The 20,000-nt window shown below is 40.0% G+C and overlaps 1 protein-coding gene across 2 annotated transcripts in view; it reads right to left on the minus strand.

Annotated features, from left to right (window-relative positions):
• Positions 1–20,000, minus strand: part of LOC134535037 (protogenin B-like) — a 220,650-nt gene that overhangs the window by 40,150 nt on the left and 160,500 nt on the right. For both annotated transcript variants that reach the window (XM_063373870.1, XM_063373869.1), the window contains exons 4-6: positions 3,101–3,245; positions 1,889–1,957; positions 188–536 (exon numbers count right to left, since the gene is read on the minus strand). In XM_063373870.1, the coding sequence (XP_063229940.1) occupies positions 188–536; positions 1,889–1,957; positions 3,101–3,245 (563 nt within the window). The remainder of the gene's footprint in view (positions 1–187; positions 537–1,888; positions 1,958–3,100; positions 3,246–20,000) is intronic.

The following is a 20,000-nucleotide window of genomic DNA, read 5'->3' on the forward strand; positions in this document are numbered from 1 at the left end:
AAAAAAAAAAAAAAAAAAAAACATTTAACCAGTTACCAGTTTTAGTAGGAAGGAATTACAATGCAAGCGATTTTCGGCGGCCCCCCGCAGCTTCGCGCCCGGGGCGTATGCCCCGCTTGCCCCCCCCCCCCCCCTCCGCCAGTTGCGGCCCTGACCGTGAAACAGAGACTCGGGGGACACAGCTCACCTGGGCGGCCCAGTCCACGCCGCCGTCCGGCCTCGCGCTTGTGGCGTTGCACACGTACACCCCGGACTGGTTGACGGTGATGTTCCCCAGCCGCAGGACGCTGGTGACCCGCCCCTCCCCGGGCAGGGGGCTGGCGGGCGGGCCCTTGTACGACCAGGAGACGAGGGGCGGGGGGTAGCCGCTCGCGACGCAGTGCAGCGCCGCGTCCGCGCCTCGCAGCACGGACACGGGCTCCCCGTGGGACAGGAACTCTGGCGAGCGCGGCGCGGCGGCGGTCCACGGAGCCACGCTCAGCGCTGCCCCGGGGCTCGTCCGCACCTTCTTCATCACCGGGTTCGTGGCCTTGCACCTGACCGGCGAACAAACACCGCGCGTTACATTACGTACAGTACGCACATGTCCGGAACTGCACTTGAACAAGGACGAGGTTTACCAATAATTAATAATTTAAAAATATTGAAAAAAATACATCATTATAAAATACAAACTTTGACGATTCGACTATCACCAGCGCTTGTAAATATCCTGCGTACAGTGCACTTGTGCCTACTTATCGAACTAACTATAATTCCGGTTTGATTCCAAACTGGATCAATCCCAAATTTTTCGCAAACGGGGAATACGGGAGGGTTCTTCTCCCCCACCCACTTCCGTTCTCTCCCGTCAATGTGATTTGCGACCCTTATCCACAGTAAGGCCTCATTCCATTCCACCCTCAGGAGAAGACCAATTTAGATGTCTCTGATTCGGTGGAGGATGCCTATCCCTTAGGCTCATGCATGATTTTAAATTTAAAAAAAAAATGTTTCTACGTTTAAGCATGATTAAGAGCAGTAAAATGCCAGAGTAATTTTTTTGGTTACAAACCACAAGGTCAGTACGACCATTTCAATAAATTAAGTCATGCTACAAGGCAGACTTACTCTCTCTACCAGCCCTTGTCACATGGGTCTGTGTCGCTTCAGTGAACATGGGAAATCCAGAAACTGACTAGTCTAAGCATATCTGTCAGCAAAAGTGGCGTGGTAATTTGAAGCTGTAAAAAAGTTGCTTCCCTTCGCTCGGGGTTTCACACATAAACTGGAGTCAGTCAACCTGCTTGATACAAGCCTCTGAATGCAGAGGCATAGGAAGGCCAGAAAACCCACTGGCTAGCAAACAAGTTGTTACATTTTTTATCTCACTTCCACCAATAATTTGGAGTGTACTAACAACAGAAGTTTAATTTCATTTAATTTTTAATTTAAAGTGTACAGGTATCAGGTTACTGTATACATGCTTGCTTTTTTATGATGGCATTTGTGATGTAAATGATTAAATAAATGCATTGTGTATTTTAAATAACAACTGAGCATCTGGTTATGGAACTTAAAAGCGTTTGACCCTGGCAAAAAATAAATAAATCAATAAATAAATAAAATAGGAAAAAGTGTTAAAGAAATTTTCAACTATATTACTTTGAATGCTATAGAATTTAGTTCTACGCAATTATAAAAAGTAATTTCTTTCCAACTAATTATATGATTTGGGTAAAAAATAAATCTCCATCACTTTTACGGTGTTTGCAAAATCAGTTGTTAACCATAAAAACTTTTGCAAATGTGCATGTTATCATAATGTTAATATGACATTCCAAAAAAAAACCAATGTGGAGGAACTTTGTGCATATAAAAATATGATTGTTTGCTTAGCTCTACTCACCTGTACGTGCCAGCATCAGAAAACTTTATTCTGGACAGGTACAGAAGTCCTGGCTCTATTATTAAATACCTGTAACAAATTATACAATAGGCACCTATTATAACATACCATTTAATTACGTTATTTATTTACTTGCAAACAAAAGTCTGCAACTGTTCTATAACTGAGCGAAACAATTGTTTTATTTTTTTTTATTCAGTGTTTAATAACATATCTGATAAAGAATGCACACAACAATTAATTGTGATTTTGCTGTTGACAAACATGACAAATAAAAAGATTGTAATAAAACTAACACTCAATGACTCGCAGACAACGCACAGCTTAAACCGGTGAGTCTATAATCATTAATTTTGCATAAGAGTTCCTTTGATAACATAGTTGAGCACTAAAGAAAGGATTTTTGAAAAATTCATCCCCTAAGGGGATGAAAGTTTGTATGGAAGTTTGTTATATTCAAAAGTTAGAAATATTGTAATTGGTGTTTAGGCTTTTGTTTATAAATAAAAGTCAAGTTGCATCAGCATTTTTCGTAATTCATTAAAGATGAGGATCAAATACTTTCCCATTGGGCACACGTCTAGCGTTAAAATAATAGTTAATTATCTATAAATTATACCTTTCAGCATTTTAACTTAGCTCAAACAAAAGCATTAATATGCAAACTCAGGATAATAATAAAATGTTTCATGCACTTTAATGGATATGATTTGTGCTTTCATAAAAAAAATTATTTTTAAATTCACTCTTTACCATTAAAACACATTTTTCCAGGGTTGCAAACTACAATGAATACTATTTAATACTAATATTATGTAGATACTACAGAAAATTGTAATTTTAAACGTCACTCCTAAACTATTACCAGCTCATAGTTTTAAGTAAAATCCATAATCAACACAATTTTAGACATACAAATAACATTTCTGACCGTTCCTCGATAACAATAAATTTCATGAGCTAGTAGACATTAAGTGGTTTTGTGTGTTTATGACAATATGACCAGTAGACAGTCTTGACAATTAGCTCGGCCAATAAGTAGGACCTTCGGAATTTCTGGGCAATTTTTTTTTCATTAGAGTTACAGTTATAATCAATTACAGATAAGACAGTAAGAAGTGAATGGATGGATAAAATTTCTGTAGTAGGCATGCACATAATTAAAGTAAAAGATATGTGTATGTATAAATAAATATATAAATAATAACTAACCTGCTATCCTGAGGTAGAGGTTCTCCATCTTTTTCCCACGAAATAACTGCTTTCGGAACAGAGTCAATTTGGCACATAAACCGCACGACGTCATCCTCATACACTGTATTGTTCATTGGTGACTTGCTGAACTCCTGGGCTATGGCTGCAAGCATATTTAAGAACACACACACGTCACCAAACAAGAACAAAACTGAACCAAACAATCATGATTTTATTCCATGTTGCAATACAACACACGAAACATAATGTGTCTGTTTGTGCCTGATCACAGCAACAGATGTCATTTCCCGAAAGTTTGCAACTGTTGTATAAAATTAGGAAGCCTACAGTGTTCATGTGTGATGCCATCATGTTTTCCTGATTATCCTTTTTGTTGGGTTTGTCTTTTTGTTGCTGTGTTGTCCAAAATTGTTATTTGTCTGTTTTTTTCCCTTCTGTTCCTGTTACATTTGTCTCGTCATCAGCCCCTTGTGATTGTCTGTGCTGTGATATTTTTTTGTGGCTAATTCCTTTTACTGAATTCTCTGTGCTGTCTATTCATTCAACATTTGACATCGGCTGATTTTTGGCTTGTCTTTCTGTGTTTGTGCATTCATCTTTCTTGTCCATTCCTGTGATTGTATGACATACAGCGAACACCAGCAATGGTGTATGTCCATATGAATGTTTTAAATAATGGCTTATGTATTTACTTCCCTACTGATAATTGTTTCACACATCTAGCTTAATGTTGTCAACTAGTTTAATTTATAGACATTATAAACCTCCCGCACAAATAAACATCAGGTGAGGCCAAAGTGATAAGAGTGGTTAGATTATTTACCTCTCATCACAGCACCCCGACTGGGTTTCATTCCCGGCAGGGTTAAAACTGGATAATTTTTTTTTATTTTGTGAGTGGAAAATTAATGCTCCTGTCTCATAACATCACCTTATCATCTCTAACAGCTCATATGTTGACGACGTTAAGTCCATTCATTCATATACAAACCAATTTTTCAACTTTACTTGTTAGTAGGACAGAAGATCTTTCCTATATTGGTGCTAGGTCAAATAAATACATGTGCAAGTGTTTTATTTTGTAGCCCATCCTCAAATAAATAAACACAATTTTCTACTTTCTTAAAAGTCTATTGTTTAAAAGGATTATGTAAAGGGGATGGTTTGTAAATGGGGTATAACAGAGAGCGAGTTCTCCCTGCTTCTCGCAAAATGTTGTTTGCAGATTTTATCTAATCAGCTGTTCTTATCCATTTGCCCCACACCAACTCGATCAAAGCAGAAGTAGAGGCACATTAATTTTTAAGGAATGAATATTAGTACCACTTTCAGCTGCAATAAAGTAATCAAAATTGTTTTTTATGTGCAATTGGTGAGTCTACGACTTGGTTGTAAGTTAAAGGATCCTAAAATGAACTCAAGAATTTATTTCCAAAGTTACTTTACTCAACCACTATCAGAATTGTTCTTAAGCCTACATAAAATCTAGCGTGAGAATGATTGAAACATGGTATAGTCTGCCATGTAACTTCTCCCAAAAATTTTAAGTTTTCAAAACAGCAAGTAGGCGGGCCTCGTGCAAGGCCCCGTACCAGTAGGGCCCGCACCTAGCAGGGCCACGTGCCTAGCAGAGTCTCATGCCTAGCAGGACCCCACACCCAGCAGGGCCTCGTGCCTAGCAGAAGTCTACGTCTAACAAAGCCCCATGCCTAGCTGGGCCCCATGACTAGCAGAGCCTCGTGCCTAGGAGGTCCTCGTGCCTAGCAGACCCCCGTGCCAAACAGGGCCCCATGCCTAGCAGACCCCCGTGCCTAGCAGGGCTTCATTCCTAGCAGGGCCCTGCACCTAGCAGGGGCTCGTGCCTAGCAGGGTCACACACCTAACAGAGCCTTGTGCCTAGCACGGCCCCGTGCCTAGCAGGACTCCACATCATTCTCTTCATTTTTATTTTCCTGGTTTGTCAAGTTTCCTATGAAGAATGATGTAAATAAATGAGAAACAGAACCCCAAAACTGTAACTAGCATGGGATTTAAAGTGGTGGTCAATACCTTTCGATTTCAATAAGGTGTTCATGATTGTTCATTCGAAAAAAATCTTTCAGAATTTTTATTGTCTCATTTAATGATGATATTTCAACAGAGTTTGATTGGTAACATTTTTTTTTTTTAAACTAACCTGAGTATATAATTGATTTTGAAAGTAAATTTAAATTTCTTACAACAAATAACCACAATCAAAATTTAAGTTCCAGCTTTGCTAAAAATGTTGTTTCAAAGAGTTTAATTTTCAAAATCCCCCCCCCCTTCCCCGCGAACTCCGTTCCTTTGATAGTCATCTCTTTCCCCTCCCAGATCCCGGTAACGCCCCTTCTGGTAAGGTATCAGGTCCCCTCAAAGGTAAATGGTCCTGCCCCCCCCTCCTTCTATGTTTAGGACAGACACTGCCACCAGGGGAAGAGATTGGAAAGCGTCGACGGCCAGAGGGGTGACAGTTGCCGTAGGCACCGAAGAGAGGAGGGACGTCAGGGGAGGGTTGCGGAACGTGGGAGGAGAGGGGATACGATCTGTAAACAACCCGAACGATCGTGGATCTGTGCTCGGGGCTGACGCAACCAAGAGTCTAACTGGGCTCGGCAGCCATCTTAGTGCAGAGCAGGTTATGGATATTAGAGGAAGGGGAAGGGGGGAAGCGTGGGAGAATTAACTCCTCGAAATAGGACGTACGCATAAAGCTGGGCTCATAATTATTATACGCCGCGTCCGTCCGTCAAAAAGTCGAGCAATTCACAACGTTCTGCACTACCTTCGCTATATTTATCTACTTGGATGCAGCCATTAAAGTTTAGGGCTTAAATTTTTGAGAGGAAATTTATCTTGTAAAAGTGTACCAGTTTGCCTATTAAGTACGCTAAGCACTTATAACTAATCCAACAAAATTCTGAAACATTTATTCAAAATTTATTTTCGAGTAACCGTGCATTATTTAATTACTTTTGTGTCTCAGATAATTTTTTTTCCTTCGAATTTTAAGCTTGAAAAGTGTTCATAGACAAGTTAAAAACAGAATGCGGAAGCAGCTTAGCAAAAAAAAACAAGCTAAAATACTTTTTTTTTAATAAATACAATTCTTTGCAGACAGTTTTGAGGTTATAATTTAATTCGTCAGTCCGTCCGTCGAAAGTTAAAGCATGGCAAGGTTGCCCATTTCCTTTTTTTACAGGTGGCTGCCTGGGCAGCTGGGCTGAGCTGAAGAGTGAAGTCATGCGCCCCTGGTGAATACAACCCAGGTGTGCCTAACAAATAATGCGGGCCGCAAGGCCCAAGCGCCCAACCCCTGCATGGTTGATTCTTTCTGCCCCGCCCAACTCTTCTTACCTGGACCTTATTCCCTCTTGTCCAGTTGTTTTCTTGCTTGCATTGATGCATGATTAATTTTATCCCCTCGTGACCGGGCCCAGGTTTTTTCCCTGTGTCAGTGCAGGTTTTACCCGGGTCACTTTAAGTTCGATTTTAGGCTAGCGCCAGCCATGGCGCCAAATCGCAGCCAATAAACCCCAAATAAGCACACGATGCACGCGCCCTTGTTCTGCGTGGTTAAAACCCCGCATGGTAGAGTGTATAGGCTTCGGCCTGAGACACACTTAGGTCCTCCCCTAACCAGGAACAACCCCCCCCCCTCCCTTTTACACACTCTAGATTAACTTGGGCTAGAGGGGGGGAAAAAAAACATCGGAAGGACAGACGGAATTTTTCGGGCCATTTTGATTGGTTTCAGGTCACGTGGCGACGAACGGAGGCGACGGAAGTTGTTGAGTCCAGTTTTTATCTCTCGAAACACTATATAGGCCACCCACTCAACCCCCCCCCCCCCCCCAAAACCCTTTTCCAAGGATACCATTTTCGCCCGTGACGATTGCGAGCGCGCGCCTTCAAGGTCTGAGACCAGGAAAGCATGTCAGCAGTCGCCGCTCTTCAATCCGGCATTCTACGGGTTCGACACATCAAAACAAATCACGTTCACGTGTGTTTTTTTTTTTCCTTCCTTCCTTTCCCTGCGGATTTCTGTTTTATAGCGGGTTACACGTCACGTCAGGTACAACATTACAACTGCGTACACATAGTATTAACTCATGGAGCAGTTTTTTTTAAAGAACTTGTTATACATATATTTAAATGTATATATTTTTTTTGCTTGCACTTAAATGCAGGGGGTGGCTACGCCTGCACGATTACATGATAATTGTGTGAAGCAAGTTCCCCCACCCCCTTCAGCTAATAGTTGCGCCATATTTTTTAGACGCCCAAAAAAATTGGGAGAGGTGTAATGTTTGTATTATGGGAAAAGTTTGAATGCCTTTTATTTCATGAAAGACTGTTTCTAACGACGGATCTTCTTATCATCATCATCATCATCATCATCATCATCACCACCAGGCGTTTCCAAGCACTTTTTAGGCAATGTTTTTTTGGGTGGAGCAATATAGCGATGGCTGGCTATGTTAAAAAGTGACTTCGACGACATCACTGCATGCCGTCACCTGACAATTGCTACCACGTGCTTGAATGAATGAACGAACGAACAAATTGACTCAACGGCTCGTCATCTGGGTTGTTAGAGACGATAAGGGATTATGGTATTCGACTGGATGATTAGCTTCCAATTCACGGGAGAAAAAAATCCAGGTTTAACCCCGCCAGGGATTAAACCCGGATTGCCTTCATGAGAGGCAAACAATCTAAACAATCAACCGCCGTGGGCTCGCCTAGTTTATGCCCGTCAACAATGTTTATAAATTTAAAAAAGGGGGGTTGTCTGTAAAGGTTGTTTACGGACGATAATTTTACATGATAACGTCATAAGAAAACATTGATGAAAAATTGCATACTTTTTAATTGGCAAATATTATTTACAGTTTTTTTTGCAAATTTAATTTAAATAATTTGTTTATAATATAATCACGAACAATTAGTTAATAAGCCCGCCTTAACCTGTTTGATATCATAGAAGATTTTCTCGCAGGGTGGTTGGCCGGTTCTTGCACGCTCATGCTCAGGCGGAACGTGACAATGAGTCATGCTTTTCCGTGCGTGCAGCCGGCGTTCATCGGTTTTGTAAGACGTTATCACGTCAATAATCAATTGCTTGTTTCGGAATTTCCTGCCACCCATTTAATTCAAGCCCCATAGGGGTAGTGTAATTTCGTTCAGAAACTGAGAGGTCGACCCGAGTGTCGAGAGTGATTTTTTTTGCTGTGCCGAACCGCAGAATGCCGGATTGAAGAGCGGTGAATGCTGGCACGCTTGCGTGGCCTCCGACCTTGAAGCCCCGCTCGCAATCGTCACGGGCGAAATGGGTTTTCCATGGTAAGGGGGGGGGGGGGGGCGGGCGAAGAGTCGACCTATACAGTGTTTCAAGAGATAAAAGTTGAATTCAACAACATCCGTCGCATCCGTCCGGCAACCGCGTGACCTGCAAGCCAATCAGATGGCCGGAAAAATTCCACCTATCTGTCCGTCAAAATGTTGCCAAACTTTTAACTTTCTAAGGACGGACGGACGGACGGACGGATGGAATTCTAACCTCAATAATGTCATGAAAGGCACTGCCTTTATTTTCACAAATGTTCTCTTTGGCGAGTTTATTTGTTCTAACTTGTATTCGAACAAGTTTTAAGGGTTTTTGTTTGAAACAACTGTGACGCGAGTGTCACGTGAGGATGTAATTTCATAGTTGTGTGTAATCTATGTCACTCTCCGGCCCATTAACTATCTATATGCAAAAAAAAATCATATCGTATCCGTTGCTCCGTAGCTGCGCGAAAGGACAAACAGACAAAAACACTTTCGCATGTATAATATTATAAGGGATTTGAAATTGAAGGCATTCGATATTATTTTATTTACCAAGTGGAACATTACAGTTTTCGTATGAATTCGTATCAATGGATGTTTGTGAACTGTTTCTTGTTTTAAGTTAAAAAGAGACTATTTATTACAGATTTACGAGCGTGATACTAGGTATAGGCCTAAAAAAAAATTTTTAATTACTATAATGAATTCTTAAAATGTTTCTCATGCACTCAGAATTCCAAAGGAGTACAAATCCTGAACTTCGTAGCGTGTTAAGAGATCTGGCAACAGCGCGCGCAATAAACTGTGCATTGCAATCTGAGCGTGCGACGGTCTATAGTATCCTGGATATTCAGGTGAACCCAGGGCCGGATTTAGAGGTCTGGAGGCCTCGGGGCAACAGAGGAGCGGAGGCCCCCTGGCCCCAAATTATTTTACAAATAAAATGAACAATTTTTTTCAGTCGAGTTTTCCAATAAATAATTTATTGTGAAATCAAGTAGATTCTCTTAGTATTTTAAAAAAAATACATAAATATAATCGGAGACAAGAATTATATGAAATTATTGTGGGGGCCCTCCGTTTGTGGAGGCCCCGGGGCTTTCGCCCCGGTTGCCCTCCCCTAAATCCGGCCCTGTGTGAACCATTCGCACACGGGCACGGACCGTTACGGCGCGGAACGCAAACACGCGGGGCCCCCCGAAAAACGCGCGCGCTTTTTTTTTTATCCCAGCCGCACTTGCGGTCTTAGCACGCTCCGCCGCTTGCGGCCTTGGGCGACCCCTCAGTCACGGACAACGATTCTGGAAACAAAGTAGGAGCTGGAAGTACATCACAAACAATCAGCGCGGCGAAAAACAAAAAACAAAACACGAAACTTCTCAACTTCTGGTATCTACTTAAGTGAAATAAATCGACTGCGATTTTTTTTTGTTTTGTTTTTTAGAACTTCTTCCCGTGTCAACAGTAATGAAGCTACGACAGAGCGTCCCAATCCTGGATAGCTGTGTGGAAGAAAGTAAATCGACGCTTTCTTTCTCTATCTAACACGCGCCGACTGCAGTTAGCGATGTCCTTTTTTGACGTGACAACGTCTAATAAATCGATGAACGCCGGCTGCACGCACGAAAAAGTGTCCCGTTACGCACATTGTCCCGTTGCGCTGGGTCCCGTTGCGCTCATTGTACGCTTGCGCCGCATCTATCTCTCTTCCACTCGATTGGAACAACCATCGATTTGACTTTTTCGAGGCACATTAAACTTGAAACACTCCCATTCGTTTCCTACTTTTCCTATCATCGTCCTATCCTTAACAGAATAACACAGATTGGAAGAAGTTAAATAGCAAACATGTATACAAGTTATAGTTAAAATAATCTCTTCGTTAAAGTAATAAACATATTTGAATTAATGAGTGCAAATGAAAGTAATTTTATTAATTAAATTTGTAGATTTAATTTCACTCCTTTGTATCCATACAAAATAGTGATAATTCAATAAAAATGATTCAATTTTATTCATAAAAGTATGCAATCATTTCATCAATGTTTTGCTATGACGTTGTCACGTTAAACTATCGTCCGTAAACCGACTTTACAGACAACCAATTTTTTTTTTTCTGCGCGCACTGTTTCCAAAAATGAAAGTACTAGCTGAAGTACCCGGCGTTGCCAAGGGCTAAACACATCGTGATATAAGGAACATCACTGCCGAGTTTCAAATCTGCAGGACACACATTTGCGAAACGGGAAATTTGGATTTTGAAGTCCCACTGATTGCACAATGTCGTTGCATCATTTTGTGGGACGGCAGGTAACCCCAGTCTGGACGTGACGGACGCTGACGGACGCTGACGGACGCTGACGGACGCTGACGGACGCTGACGGACGCTGACGGACGCTGACGGACGCGCCAAACGAAGGCATGTTACAAATTCAAGGCAACGCCATCTGAACTAAACTAAACTGTTACTAGCGCCTTTAGTTCGCAAGCTTCTCTAAGCGGACGGGTTTCGCCAAGGAGAAGGAAATGAAGTTGCCAGACCTTACTATGTATATGACCGTGTTGCGGACATAGAGTGATATTACACAAACTTACTGTGTGTGAGACTACGACCTGTCTCCGCTGATTTTTTTTATTATAAAACTGAATATAACTCTTTTTCACTACCTTAGGGATGTAATTTCATAGTTATGTGTAATCTATGTTACTCTCCGGCCCATTTACTATCTATATGGAAGGAAAAAAAATTCATATCGTATACCTTGCTCCGTAGCTGCGTGAAAGGACAAACAGATCAAAAACGCTTTCGCATTTATAATATTAGAAGGGATTTGAAATTGAAGGGATTGTATGTTATTTATTTATCACGTGAACATTACAGTTTTCGTATGAATTCGTATCAATGAATGTGTGTGAACTGTTTCTTGTTTTAAGTTAAAAAGAGGCTATTTATTACAGATTTATGAGCGTGATACTATGCATATGCCTGAAAAATTATAAATTACTATAATGAATTCTTAAAATGCTCATCGTGTATTCAGAATTCCAAAGGAGTACAACTCCTGAACTTCTTCGTAACGTGTTACAGATCTGGCAACAGCGCGCGCAATAAACCGTGTATTACAATCTAAGCGTGCGACGGTCTATAGTATCCAGGATATTCATACAAACCATTCCTGTCAATTCTTGTTTTAATTTTGTTCAAAATACTTGGTAGTGCCAACGACATGTATTAATTATTTCTAGCCTGTTCCTTAGAAAATAAATCTTAGTCAGCTATCAATTAGTTGCTGATAAAGTTAGCTGTCATAAAATTTCACTAGATCGTGGAATAAATTATATGCCGAGTAACGTTTCTCAAAATTGACAGCTCTTAAAAGCAGTGCCAGTGCACACTTGTTTCCCGAATTTCATTTACAAAGAAACACATAATGTCTGTTAACTAACAATGATAATAAATAAAGTTGTTTACAATAACTTTCGAGCAGAACAACAGTTCGCTAAAGGATACGCGGAGCACTGGTACTACTTCTGAGAAAAGTTAAATTTGAGACAATCTACGAGGGACAGACAATACTTGTCCGGCACTACACCTTTTAAAAAACACACTTTACCTCGAAGCAAGATTTTATTGTTCGTAATCTGTGTCAGTTACTAATTATCCATGTAGTTAAATCTTCTGGAAGAAATTTGAGAATTTGTGGGCACTGCGTTGTCAGTATATATGCTTCGAACATGAAAACAATCTTAAAGTGTTAAAAAAAGAAGAAGAAAAACTTTCAAAAATGTATTTGCATGCTGCCCTGTTTACAACGGAACAGCTTAGTTTCTACAAGACGAAGATCCAGTTGTACTGAACTACGAATGACCCTTCGTTCATTAAAATGTCCATCAACGTACTGAAATATTCTATGATACCGTAATTTATAACAGAGGAAAAAAAAAACAAAAAAATAACCAAAGCCATAACTAGGGACAGGAAAAATTCGGGGGTTCAGTGACCTCCAGGATGAACTCCATAGTTCTACGTACACTTGGTCAAATACCACGCACTCATTGGCTGCTGTCTTGTGAGTAGGCACCAGAAAAATTCGCGGATTCAATGACCTCTAGGATAGCCTCCATTATCCTCTGCATTTCTCAAGTAAACACGCGTGTTCGTTGGGTACTAAATTGTGAGGCGTCTCCACTGGGTAGCTTGTGATTCGACGCTTCATTGGTCGATAGTCTCTCATTGGTCCAGAGAGCTCCGGTTAAACTGCGAGCCAATAGCAGAACCAGCAGAATTGTACACATGTTTGAATTTCAGCCTATCACGAAATGAATCCGCGAATTTTTCCGGTCTCTACTTGTGAGACGTCCCAACGTAGCAGCCTGTGATTCGATAAAGCTTTGGTCGGGTGTTTCTCATTGGCCCAGAGTCATCCAGGTGATTTGTGATCCAATGGCAGAGGCAGCACTGAGGTATAACTATTTGTTTTTTTTAGCCTATCGCGAAATGAATTCGCGAATTTTTCCGGTCTCTAGCAGCATAACTGATTGTGGAAGCTGCAATCAGCGAGGGCTGTGGACGCCAGGATAGCCTACACAGTTTTCAATACACAATCGGGCAAATTTTCCACTATTCGTAGTCAACTTAAAACCATAGATTTAAGGGGGAGTGGGGGGTCAGAGGGTTAAAAAACCACTAATTTCTAGCTATGAATAATAACCATGCTCTTGTGTCGGGGCATGGTGAGAATTTACCCCGGGGTCGATTGTACCCCTGGGGGGAAGGGGTTAAAGACCCAAAATTTGTACAGGGAAGACGGGTGGAGGGGTAAGGATAAAGTCTTTAAGTTAAAAAAAAAATGAAATATATTATTTTCTATTTATTTTGTTTCCGAGATCATTTTATGGTGGCAAATGTGCCCGGGGTACAACTTTCTCCCCCTCGGAATGAGGAGGGGTTAATGACCCTTAATTGCAAAAAAATTTAAAGTGTGTTTTTTTTATTATGTGTAGTGTTTCCAATCCATAGAGTGGGGTTATGGTGGAAAATGTTCCGGAGGAGGGGTTAAAGCCCTAAAATCTTTAACGCTTCCATAACCCGCTTTGGAGGCTTAATTTAGGAAAAACCCCCTACTCAGTTAATGTGTATGTAATATAAAGTGTATCCCTGCCGAATTTCAAGCCTGTAGACATATAAGATGATCAAGAGCTTTCATTTTACTTAGAACTCACAAATTTCGATAAGTCTTCCACCTTTTAATTAGTTTTTCAAAACCATAAACGTTCGATTAAACAAAACATGCAGCAACAAGGAGACAGTACATTTATTAATATTTTTAACTCTTTAAGAGTTCGAGAATTGACATTTGAGGACCTTGCAATACTTTTAGGAAAAATTTCTACAGATGCCACCAAAAAATTCTCGATCGAGAAAGCATTAAGAATTTACCCATCCAACGATCAAGTGGACAATCAAAATCATAAAGTACACCATTATTTTCAGAAATTTTCTATCAGTACTAACAATATGATTTGTAATAGATTTTCCATCACTAATTTTAGGATATTGTCAATACGAAAATATTAGGAAATAAAAGAAGAGAGAACCTCACACTTTTAGTTATACCGAGTTGTGGTGCATTATTTGGCTGTATAATTTTTTTTAATTTTTTTTTTAGTTCATTTAAAGATAAAAGGTTTTTTCAGTATTTTAAACTATAAGTTTATTTAAATTTTTGTATTACTATCTACTATGACTTTTTTTAGTTAAAAAATATATTCCAGGGTAGTTTCACTATCATAAAATTTCATTTGACACACCAATAAATTTGATAGTCCCCTAATATTTACTAAAGCGACTATATAAGGGTTTATGTTGCTACACGTGGGTCTGACATCTCTGTGTCACATTTCCTTTCATCGAATTCCGTTATTTATATTTTTCAACACAATTCTCCTACCAAAATGTTGTATACCGAGAGCTAAGATGTTTACACATAAAAAAAAAAAAATTCACGGCACAATAATTACAATTCTACATTTTATGAAGAAAAAAATACTTAGATTTTAAATTCCCTGTGTTTTTGCAGGTTCTTAAGACACATTTTCTACTCCCTGAGTTTTCCCTGTATGCAGGAACCCTGCCAAGAGAACTCCACGTAAACTGCGGGATAGTTTTGCAGGAGGCGCCCAAAGGTACGATGATTTGAATTTCAGGCCATCGCGAACTGGGACCGCGAATTCTTTTCCTCTTTTTTTTTTTTTTTTTTCCTTCTTCCCCCTCCTCCATAATCTCGCAATCAGTAGTCGTCAAGAGCTCGGTCTACTTATTTTCTGCCAGACGACCCAGGGTTATGACGTGCGACGTACCGTACGAACTAGGGTGAAACTTTAATTATATACAAGTTATATCTCCCCTTCCCCTCTCACCCTGCTCTATGAGGGTTGTTGGTGTTCCCGCGTCCATAACCCGGTCTTCCAGGACGGCCAAAATAGCAGGAATGGCAGGAACGGCAGGAATAGCAGGAATATGGCGCCACACGCGAGAAAGATGATTACTGGTGGAACACTCACTCCCTTCTTTTTCTTTATTTTTTTTTCCCTCCCCAGTTCGATGCCTGCCAGCCTTACTTCATTTGGAAACCTGATCAATAGCAAAAAATTTACGTAATTATTTGGAGAAAGTATAGAAAGTCTTCCATGTATGAGAATTCTATAAAGATGTTTTTAAAAAAAACTGCTCATTTAAATTATTTTATTTATGGCTGTGTTTTTTTTTTTTTTTTTTAAGAATCACTCTCCCATCGCCATGGCAGCCCACATATATAGGGTAGGTGACCCAAATATGAGACCCGGCCTTAATATGAGACCCTTGGTTATCTTGACAAGTAATAGCTGCTACCTATCAGCTGCTCTTGGAACAACCAGCAGCCTCCATTTCCCGACCACGGATGCAGTGAGACTTTTATCTGACGCGCGCGAGATCCAGAATAACAGTTTATAGGATATTCTTCATTTTGAGTTTTCGTGAGTGGCATCTTGCAGCTTTATTATCAACATAGAGGTACGTTTTAATTAATTATCCATTCATACTCTCTTATGAGCAGTGAAGTAAGCTTCCGTGTGTATAAATAAGGAACTATGGCAGTTTAAAATTTCAGCCTTGTTGTTATGTTTTGTAGCGGCCATTATAAGGTGCCTAATATGAGACCACTTACATGTCCTAATTTGAGATAGGGTCTCATATTAGGAATAAGGGTCTCATATTAGGTGATTTAGATTTAAAATAATACTCTCGCTGTAAGAACAGTAACTAACAAGTTTAATTTTATATAAAATATCTTAAAATTTTGTAATAGAACATAGTTAGATATGTAGGCCCTGCTGAGAAGGCCAGGAAAAGCCACGTTTCGATTATCTGCTTACCTCCACACTCATCTCATAAGATGCAGCCGTTGGACGTAGGTTTTATGTTCCATCTCAAGACATATTATGCTCAAGAAGTAGAAGACAGGCTGCGGAAAAACCTAAATCATGTTGTTACAAACTTTACAGTGGCTTAACATTTCAGTGATGCATACCATAGAGCAGCAACAATGGAAATATATGTTAATTATTTTAATAAAACAGGCCTGTTTCCATTTAACCGAAACATATTTCGTGATTATGAATTTGGTGCTATCTCTGAATCGTTAAAAGGCCAAGAAACTAAATAAGAAAATGGAGCTCAAGAGAATTCAGATACAGCCATTTGTAGAGAAGACCAGAGCCACCCAAGAGAAACTTCGATGCAGACAGATCAGCCATGTTGCAGCAGTGCAGTTAGGCCCTTTATCAGACCTGTAGATATCTAACGACTACCAAATTTTCCTTCAAAAGAAACATCCAGTAGATGTGGCAGTGCTAATGTTATCACATCATCGCCATACAAAACCAGCTTGGATGAAAATGTCGCAAGAAAGACAAAGGCTGAAGCTCGTAAGAAATTGGTTCTTGGAAAAGAGAAAGGAAACGAAGCTAGACCTATACAAATCAGATCTCGCAACACGGACAAATTACGGATAACTACCAAATCATTCATCGCTGTAGATTCTGAGGACTGCAGTGACGAAAATATTTCGCTGCATGAGAGTTGAAATGAAAGTGATGGATCTGAAAGTGATGATGATGCAGAGTGTTTGTTATGCGGCTGCCTTTTCTCAGAGGACAAACATGGCGAGAAATGGCGGCAGTCCCTCAAGTGCTATGGGTGGGCTCATGAAGATTGCGGAGCTGATCCATGTTTTGTGTGTCCTATGTGTAACAAACAAAAGTGCGAAAAGTGACTAATTGATATCAAATAAGGAATTTGGAACATAATGTAGGGGATGTCTCATATTAGGAACGCATTTTTGTTGTCATAAAATTTCGCATTTTTTAAATTTCTTAGTTTAATTACTTTCTGTTTTAATACAAGTGCTCAATCTTGTTTTGAAGTTAAAGTGCATTACATTATATATCATCTAAGATAAATAAATCTACCAATAGTGGTTTTAATAACAAAATATAATTATTTTTAAAAAAGGGTCTCATATTCGGTACACTTGCCCTACGTTCTTTGAATAATTCTAAACGTGGGGAAGATTGGTTTAAAAAGATTTTTTGGACATACGCCATTACTGATTACACTGTGTGTCATAAGAAACCAAGATAACAGACAAAATATATATATAGCCTATAAATATAAAAACAGACATAAAACAAGCCAAACAAAATCAGGCGATGTTAGTGCCTGAGGACGGAAACAGATCCCAGTTCCCGAAACGTCGCAACTGTTTTCTTAGGAAGCCTCTGTGTCCGCCTGTGCCGTCGTCGTGTCCAGAATAAATGTTTTGTAAAATCGCTGCGTTCGCCTGTCCGTCTCTCTGTTGTCGTTGTGTTATCAATTTTATCTGTTTTAGCATCATCGTTGGTTTTTTTTTCTGTTTGTCGCTGTGTTGTTTAAGGTCATTTTCGTTGTTATTGTTATTGTTGCTACTGTCTCGTCGTTGTTAGCCCTCTGGGTCCGTCTGTGCTGTAATAATTTTTGACTAATTCCTTCCAAGAAATTATCTGTGCTGTCTTGATGTAAGCTTTTGGACATACGCCATTGCTAAGCACAAGCATGTCTGTAGAAGAAAACTACAAAAAACACAAAAGACAAAAAAACACAAATTAAGTAAAAAATTGCTCTTGTCAACAGGATATAAACACCACATAATATTCCATAACAGTAATATGGTCAACAAACAAAGAAAAACAAAGAAAAATGGACTAACAGAACGAAAAAAAAAAAACCACAAATGATGACAGCACATAAATATTGAACCCAAAAAAAATTCAGCACAACAGTTGAAACGAGACAAAAACACAGCAAAACGAAAGACGAAACAAACACAATAGTTTTCCAAAACCAGAAGAGAACGAAAAAAAAACCCACAAATGATGACAGCACAAAAATATTGAACCCAAAAAAATTCAGCACAACAGTTGAAACGAGACAGAAACACGACAAAACGAAAAGATGAAACAAACACAATAGTTTTCTAAAACAGAAACAAGCGACGTTTCGGGAACTGCTATCTGCTCCCGTCCTCAGGCAGAGACGCACATGGTACGAAAACGAACACATTTTTCGTTTTTTTTTTTCTATTGTGTTTTTTGTAGTTTTCTTCTACAGACATTCATGTGCTTAGCAATGGCGTATGTCCAAAAGCTTACATCAAGTCATGCACTCCCATTGTACAAATCTTTCAAAGATAATATCTGTGCTGTCTATGTTTTTTTATTTTTTCCCAATATTTTTATATCGCCACATTTTGGCTTATTTTCTGTGTGTTAATATATATATTTTTGGTCTGTTGTGGAGGTTTCTTGTGACATTCAGTATGGGCAGAAATATCCACCATATTAGTTTGATTTTTCCCTGCTAGAGTGCAGGAATAATTTATTGCCAGGGCGTCCGCCATCATGATAAGCGCGACGCTCGCTGGTATTCCTAGCGCGGTATCGCCTCTAAGCGCAAGGCTCTGGACTGGTGCGCAGTCTTCCCATCGTCACAGTATAACTATATAAGCGGCGACTGTAACATTATATTGCGGAGAAATCAAGATGAAGGTCCCTCAAGTGCTTTCAAGAATCTGTACCGGTTGTTTTACGCCTAAAAATTACTCGGAAAACACGCGTTTTTTTGCCATTTTTAAAAATCTTCTAAAAATACAGTTTAAAAACTTTTAATCCGAAATGAAAAGTACTTTTCGGCCCTCGGCGAACTCTTAAATACTTTTCGTAAGCAGAACCCACTCGGATGTGTTGAGTATTTTTTAAATCGCGTTGTTTTTCCTGAAGCTATGCGCACCGCGCGCGCGTCCGGGCAGGCGGGGCTCTCAACACACGCAGGGGCGCAACAACTAAATTTCCGGGGGGGGGGGGGGCAATATACCTTTTCATAAAGAATCGGGGGGTCCGGGGGTCCTCCCCCGGGAAAATTTGTATTTCAAGGTGGAAAATGGTGCTATTTAAGCAGTTTTATTATCTAAAAATTGATTACACAGCACTTTCTTTGCCACCGTTTGCCCCCACTTCAAGGTTTCGGAAGGGGGGGGGGAAAATTCCCTTGCGCCCCTGAACACACGCCATGCTAATAACGTCCACCCACCGGCGTGCACAACTCGTGTATGTCGACGTCGTCATTTTCTCCGCGGACTGTCTTCGAGGGCGGTTTGCATAAGAGCTGTACATAGGCCGCACCGGCATCCCGAATTAAATACAAAAAATATATAATAATGTTGCGCGCGACAGCAAACTAATTATAATGAGAACCCGGGAGGCAATCCTTTGAACTAGGGTTGCCATTGGCGAACTCAGGGATGGGGGTAGAGGGGATAATTTACCCCCCTTTTTTTCCTTTTTTTGAGGAGTTAGGGGAAAAAAAGCAAAATACCGGTGAAGCTTAGTATGTTACATTGGATGATGCAAGGTGAGCTGTTACAACACCTGCAATTTCCAATATATAACGTAGGTGAGCGATAAAAAAGATGATTTTCAGAAATTAATTCCCTAAGGGGGGTTAAATAGAGGATGAAAATTTCTATGGAAGTTTGTCAATTTTTGAAGTTATAAAAAATGTAAATTGGTATATAGGCTTCTGTTTATAAATACAAGTCAGTTGTATAAGCGTTTTTTTGTTGTTGATGATTCCAAAAAAAAAATGAGGATCAAATACTTTCCCATCGGGAACACGGCTAATTCTGTTTTCCGTTACGAACAGGGCGAACGCACAAGTGGAAGAAATAAGTGAGTTATTGCATGTGTATCAACTATTTTTTAATGCAATTTTTTTCCCATACACAGTAAATGTAAGAATGTTAGAAATTGACTTTGTACTCGTAAATTTACGAGTACGTCGATTAATTTACCGAGGTTCCTGGATAACGCGTAGTAACCAGCGTTATTTGTAAATTTAAGGTGGAAATTTTTAGCAGTGCACGACTTGAAATGGTGAGGGGGGGGGGGAGGGGAGGTTCATCTCGCCCGC

The sequence above is a fragment of the Bacillus rossius genome, chromosome 8, assembly GCF_032445375.1.
Source record: "Bacillus rossius redtenbacheri isolate Brsri chromosome 8, Brsri_v3, whole genome shotgun sequence".
Lineage (NCBI taxonomy): Eukaryota > Metazoa > Arthropoda > Insecta > Phasmatodea > Bacillidae > Bacillus > Bacillus rossius.